Raw genomic sequence first — 7,615 nt, forward strand, 5'->3', positions numbered from 1 at the left:
ATGGCAAAGACGCAAATATGGCAATAATGGAAATATGGCAATGACGCAAATATGGCAAAGACGCGAATATGGCAAAAACGGAAATATGTCAAAGACGCAAATATGGCAAAGACGCAAATATGGCAAAGACGCAAATATGGCAAAGACGCAAATATGGCAAAGATGCAAATATGGCAAAGACACAAATATGGCAAAGACGCAAATATGGGGAAAATGCAAATATGGGGAAAACGCAAATATGGGGAAAAAAATATGGGGAAAATGCAAATATGGGGAAAATGCAAATACGGGAAAAACGCAAATATGGCAAAAACGCAAATATGGGAAAAACGCAAATATGGGAAGAACGCAAATATGGGAAAATAGCAAATATGGGAAAATCGCAAATATGGGAAAATCGCAAATATCGCAAAAACGCAAATATCGGAAAAACGCAAATATCGGAAAAACGCAAATATGGGAAAAACGGAAATATTGGAAAAATTCAAATATTCGAAAAACGGAAATAATGAAAAAACGCAAAAATGGGAAAAACGCAAATATGGGAAAAAAGCAAATATGGGAAAATGCAAATATGGGAGAAGATAAACTTGTGGTACAACTTGACAAGAGGAAAGAATCGGTTGGTAGGACATAGTCTGAATAGTCAAAGGATCACGAAATATATGAGAAACGCAAATATGGCAAAACGCAAATATGGGAAAAAAACAAATATGGGAAAAACGCAAATATGGCAAAATCGCAAATATGGCAAAATCGCAAATATGGCAAAAATGCAAATATGGCACAATCGCAAAAATGGCAAAATCGCAAAAATGGCAAAAAAGGCAAATATGGCAAAAACGCAAATATGGCAAAAAGACAAATATGGCAAAAACGCAAATATGGCAAAGAAGCAAATATGGCTAAAAGGCAAATATGGCAAAAATGCGAAAATGGTAAAAACGCAACTATGGGAAAAACGCAAATATGGGAAAAACGCAAATATGGCAAAAACGCAAACATGGCAAAAACGAAAATATGGCAAAAACGCAATTATGGGAAAACGTAAACATGGGAAAATCGCAAATATGCGAAAATCGCAAATATGGGAAAAACGCAAATATGGGAAAAACGCAAATATGGGAAAAACGCAAATATGGGAAAAAACGCAAATATGGGAAGAACGCAAATATGGGAAATAAGAAAATATGAAAAAACGAAAATATGGGAAAAAGGCAAAAATGGGAGAACATAAACTTGAGGTACAACTTCACAAGCGGAAAGAATCAGTTGGTAGGACATAGTCTGAATAGTCAAAGGTTCACGAAATATATGAGAAACGCAAATATAGGAAAAACGCAAATATGGGAAAATCGCAAATATGGGAAAAACGCAAATATGGGAAAAACGCAAATATGGGAAAAATGCAAATATGGGAGAACATAAACTTGTGATACAACTTGACAAAAGGAGAGAATCGGTTGGTAGGACATAGTCTGAAGAGTCAAAGTTCACGAAATATACGAGAAACGCAAATATGGGTAAAACGAAAATATGGGAAAAACGCAAATATGGGAAAAACGCAAATATGGGAAGAACGCAAATATGGGAAAAACGCAAATATGGGGAAAACGCAAATATGAGAAAACGCAAATATGGGGAAAACGCAAATATGGGGAAAACACCATTATAGGGAAAATGCAAATATGGGGAAAACGCAAATATGGGGAAAACGCAAATATGGGGAAAACGCAAATATGGGGAAAACGCAAATATGGCAAAAACGCAAATATGGCAAAAACGCAAATATGGGAAAAACCGCAAATATGGGAAGAACGCAAATATGGGAAAAACTAAAATATGATAAAAACGAAAATATGGGAAAAACGCAAAAATGGGAGAAGATAAACTTGTGGTACAACTTTGAAAGGTCTCTGTTGGATTCCTTTCATGTTTAATTTCTTAAATCTGTTGCCATTTATGGAATAAATTCCTCTTCTAAATGTACTGTGGAGTTTCTGACTATCTGGGAGGAGACTGAGCAGTGGAACGTGTTACTTTTACACATAAACAAGAACGATCTGTCACACTACTACACTTTAAAGCACAGTTTATATGTAATTCTTATATGTAATTCATGTCACACAGTCTCATACGGAACCTACATCCGCTTTCTTTTATATACTGTATATGATAAGATACTGTCATCCCCCTTCCCTTTTGTGTGAGAGGATGAATGAGCATATGTATTTCTAGTTGCATGCTTGAGGGTAGCAGACAAGGCTGTCTGCTAGAGAACAGTAGGACCAACGTCGGAACAGGTAGCTACGCTTCCTAAAAGCAAAGAGGTTTCTATTCTTAGTATGGTCCTGTCCGTCCGTTGTCATGTTGGTATAGGAAGCTGCCCTCTGGCCACTTCCGTTGGTCTTTGTGAGCCACCCCTCAGGAAGCACGCTCGGCGGTAAGGCAGTTGCAGGGTGGCCGTGGCGAGCGTCTGAAGTGGTAAGATCTCCGGCTAAGCGCGTGTCTGTTAAGTCCGTAGGACAATGGATTTCTTAAGTTCAGTCTAACTGAAAATTTAATCACCTTGATTTCAGGTTTAGCTCTAAAATATCTAATGCTATCTTAAAGTGCAGCGGAGTGTAATTCTCGTGTTAAATTCAGATTATTTTGCGGTAGTTGCTTTGTTACTACTTTGTGAGTAAAGTGGAACCACGTGTTGATCAGTAACTCTAACTAAGTTCATCAATCTTAAATGCGAATGTTTGTGTGATTATAACGTCTCGTCTTGACAATATTTTGCAATATAGCAACTTTTCTTTATGTTCAACCCACGTGGAGTGTACTTTGCGAGACCAGTACCACGTGCTATATATAACTGTTTGACCCATCAGGTTAATAGTAAGACGTTAGTAACCAGTTCAAGGTTTTTCTTTTGTCAATTGCTTTTCGATCTAATGTATTTTAATTATCAAAATTATTGTGGAGTTGTACGCTTTGTGTAAACCAAGTTGACCACGTGAAGCATGTGGTGTAATCATCAAAGTAGCCCTCAGCTATTCTTTTTGCGAAGACTTCACAAAGAGTTAATATGAATTTAGTATACCAGTGTGTGGTAATTACATGACGGACAGGATTGTGGTATGAACGTAATTTCTTTGGGTAAAAACTGAATCTGTTGGTTGTGGTTAATTTCTTCTTGCTTATGTTTCAATGTTCTTCGTGTGTTATTTTATGAATGCAGTGTTGTATCCAGTCTCCCAATCTTGGGTCCATATTTTATGTGTTCCGTAAAATTACAATCTCACATTTTTTTTTAATCGTAAATAAGGCACCAGCTCAGTTATAGCTCACGTGTAATATGCTGAAATTTCAATGAACAATCTTAAAATAAATTTCCAAATATAAACTGATTTCTTTCCTTTTATTTAAATTCTCCTTTTTATATATGTATATTACCGGTTTTGTCTGCTTGGTAAACCTAGACTAAATATCTGATGAAACAGTTGCCCAGTAATCCACGGTTAACGTCCCCAGACAGATCACGGTTTTTAACCCACTTTCATTGTCTATTAGCACCGATAATCCAGAATACCAAATTAAAGTAACAATATTACACTTCAGCATACAAAATTAAAGTTGTAACATTACACATGGCGACCCTGTTCTGTGATTCCGCTAGACTCTGGAATCTCTGAAATGTTAGATTGCAAGCGTGTTATAATCTTAATTTTTTTTCCCTACAGCGCTCAAACAACTTCTGCGTTGTTTCCGAGCAGACTTTCAAAAGATTCACGGCGTTGTTGATCGGCGTTGCGTTGTTTGTCTTGTTGTGTTTTTTTATATTTGTGTGTTTTATATGTCTGTGTGTTTTTTTATTCTCGCTGGTAAATTCCACTGTTTCGATCAAAGATAAAAATTTGTTTTGCGTGTGAAAAAGTGTGTACTAGGTTGGGTATCTTTCGTGTGACTGTCGTAATTTTTGGGGGACACATTTATTGTGATTAGTGTGTTGCGTACTGAGTATAAATTGCACTAATGCAAACACGTAACCAAGCTAAAAGTAAGCGGTCCAACAACTTAAGCAACATGGACCAAGGGGATAATTTGATTTCCAATATTAACGCGTCGGGCGGTTCCGAAAATGCAATGGGGAATACTTCAGACGAAATGCAAAACAGCACGAACGGGCTCACATCAGAGCCAGAAATTAATTTGCCTCTAACTAACCAAATTGATGTAGCAGAACTCATGAAAGCCTTATTGCAACAAAATAAAGAAAACGCAGAGAAATCCGAGAAATCGATCCGCGAGCTAGGCGAACAAATGACGCAGAAATCAGAAAAATCGTTCCGAGAACAAAAAGAATCATCCGAAAAATCGATCCGCGAGCTAGGCGAACAGATAGACGAAAAACTAATCCAGCAGACAAATAAAGTCGACAAGTCGATGCAGAGAGTGTCCGATGATATCTCACAAAGAATAAACAATCTGGCAAGTGAGATAAAAAGTGATATTATGAAAGAATTAGGCCGTACATTTGAACAAATCGATGATCGTCTGCAAGCCTTAGAACAGAGCAAGCGGAGGGGCGATAACGAATCTAAAGAAAGCGAAGAACAGCTGCTTAGGAATTTCCAAGAGCTGAGGGAAGAATGCCAAAGGGAACACCAGCAGGTAATCTCGAGAGTCCAAGAGGCGGAAATGCATTGTCCCACGTCCGTTAGCAACACAATAGCGGACAACAGTTTAGCGATCCACGCGTTGGAACAGCAAATAGAACAATTGAAGCAGACTGGGGCGGAGGACAAGGGACAAATTGATGATAAGATTGCGGCATTAGCGGACATTGTAGGCACGATGAAGCTGACGGAAAGCGAGAACAATACTGCACCGGTAGCGGCCGCAGAGACCAAAGAAGTGCGTTCGCTTCTTAGATTTCAGAAGGGACAGTTTGAAGTGAACAGACAACACAAAGCGGTAACAGGCGAATTACAAGAACGCGTGGCGCATCTGGAAAACCGCATGGCGTGTGATTCCGAACTCGCCAATAGCACTAAAAATAGCCGTACGAACAGTGCAGAGAGGGACTCTGGCCACGAGGGAGATTTTGACGACAGGGAAGAATGTAATTTGAGGGGCAGACATGAGAATAATAGAAACATTCAAGGGCCTCGCCAGGAGGAAATGCGGGGATTTGATTTCAAACATTTCCTTACGGTGAGAAAGTTTGAGATATTCCGAAATTCGCAAAAAGGAATACATCCACGAGCATGGCTCGAGCAATTTGAGTTCTGTCTTCCTCCCGACTGGGCAAGTTCACATAAGATAGAATATATGTGTGGCTATTTGGAAGGCGAACCGGCGATTCGCATGAGGTCGGCAGCGCGTCACTGCAACTCCACTCGGGAGTTTCGACAAGCCTTTCTGTCCGCCTATTGGTCGGAAGCGGCACAAGATAGGGTCAAACATGGCATAATTATGCTGCCAAATTTGAACCAGTCTGGTTTCGGCAGCCCTGCACGCCTATTCGACCACATGCTGCAGGCAAATCAATTCCTATACGACCCATACGGGCCTGCGGAACTAATTAGGATATGCATCACCAAATTGCCGATGCACTTGCGGCACGTCATTCTTGCGGGACGATGCAAAGAGGACGTGGAAACGTTTAAGACGCTTCTCCAAGAGTTGGAATACAATACAGGAGAATGCCCGCCTAATCAGGCACAAAGTTATTACGGGGCACAGCAGCGCGACCGCAATCGTGGCCGTATTACTAATCAACGGCGTGACTGGTCGTCGCGACGCGAACGGAACAATAATCGGGACCGGCCGTATAGAAACTGGGGTGACAGTCGCGAACACAGGTGGAACAACAGAAATGATCGAGGACGTAGACAGGATCGTGAACGCTACAGGTACGGCAACCAGAATCGACACTACGATGAATACGGTGGGAATAGGACTGTAGGCGGAGCACCTCATGATGTTGAAATTCGGCCGGCTAACCCTAGACATAATCCAGCAAATGGAAATGAACGAAGCCGGCAATGACAAACGATCAGCGCAGAAGGCGCCCAATCGGAACAGATGAGCGACATGGCAAATGAGTAGAAAGGACAGTGAGAAGTAGAGAGGACGGTGAGGAGAAATAATTGATTAGTTTAGATTTGTGACGTATGCATTTTGAATAATATGTTAGTAAAAATAATGATAAAGCTGTTTCTATGTGATTGATTGAAGTGATGTTTTAATTTTTTTCTCTCCTTGTGCAATTAGGATTTAGTTTGATTCAAACGTGAAGATAAAAGGTTTCTTTGTGAACGAGTAAAATGCTGTTTATGTTTTTTTTTGTGTGTAAATTGAAAAGAGCCGCTCCTGAGAGAAGCAGTATCTGCGTTGAATTAGTGCATAAACTCAGGGGAATATCCGATCTGTGGGTATTATGGGTCTGGCAAACCCAGGTCCCCAGCTGTTAGTAGCCTTGTTTCCGATTTTCTGCTTTCAGCGCTACTATCTATCTATTACTATTCTATATCTGTCAGTATAAATGAGGATCTCTTACTATAGTATGCGTGCTGTATGAATATTTTAAGATAGGAGAACTCTGAGAAAGGAATGAGTAAGTTTGGAATCTTGAAAACAGGATGCGATAATACGATTGTTGAACCATTGGCTTCCAATATGCGATGATATGTTAATATTGATGATATATGTCTTTTTTGTTCTTTATAGCTGAGTACGTAAAGTGCTGTCTGTGGATTTCGTAAGTATATTGATTCCCTTCAAGGTGAAAGAAGAATTGTGGTTTGTGTAATTTACGTGGCTCTGAAACATTATTGTGGTAGTCAAATACGAGCAGCTTTTCAGCAAATGGAGAATGGACCGGAAATATGGATCCTTTTTGTAGTCTTGATTGATGTTGAGCCAAAGCCTAAAAAATTATTCTGCGTTAATACTTGTCCTAGAAAAGCGACGTTTATGTGTTTTGCTGATGCTGTGAGCATTACAGCTTACTGTTTTCGCTGGTGCGGGATGCACTGCAGCCTATATGATTTGTACTGAGGAAATTTCCCTCTTGAAGGTAGAGGATGATTAAATAATTTTGATTATGGGAACGAAGGAAAGCTTGGTTTAAAGTAATAAGGATAAAGCAAAACATTTGTCATTTAAACTACAGGAGGATTCGGATATTTTGTGTCTGTTGTAAGTTCAATATGTTAAGATGATACTGCTTTACAGAATAGAGGTGTCCACAATTTTGCCATTCATCAGAAATGAATCCAGAATAACCACCACAGGCGAAATAACTGATTTAGAAGCGAAAGGTAACGTAAAGAAGGAACGAAATCGCAGCAAAATGGGTAAGAAAATGTAATATAACCTGTATAATGCAAATATTTTTAACCTTCTCAGAGTCATCTGCGTGATTAATTGTTGTGATAACGTAATTTTAGGTGACATTTTCTTACTGTTTTATGTGTGAATATATGAGTATGATAAATGTATAATTGCGAGTCTTTTTTCAGGTGTGCGAACTGGTATAAATGTTTTGGCGTGTAAATAACCATTGTTCTTTTTAATGTGTATGTTTAAGGAAAGTTCTCCATATTTATCATGTGACAAGACG

General features: G+C 39.3%; 1 protein-coding gene across 1 annotated transcript; it reads left to right on the top strand.

Annotated features, from left to right (window-relative positions):
- Positions 1–680: 680 nt before the first annotated feature.
- Positions 681–1,184, top strand: LOC126184150 (uncharacterized). Its single transcript, XM_049926519.1, has one exon. The coding sequence runs from the start codon at positions 681–683 to the stop codon at positions 1,182–1,184; it is 504 nt and encodes a 167-aa protein (XP_049782476.1).
- Positions 1,185–7,615: the final 6,431 nt, after the last annotated feature.

Source organism: Schistocerca cancellata, chromosome 4 (assembly GCF_023864275.1).
Source record: "Schistocerca cancellata isolate TAMUIC-IGC-003103 chromosome 4, iqSchCanc2.1, whole genome shotgun sequence".
In the NCBI taxonomy this organism is placed as follows: Eukaryota; Metazoa; Arthropoda; class Insecta; order Orthoptera; family Acrididae; genus Schistocerca; species Schistocerca cancellata.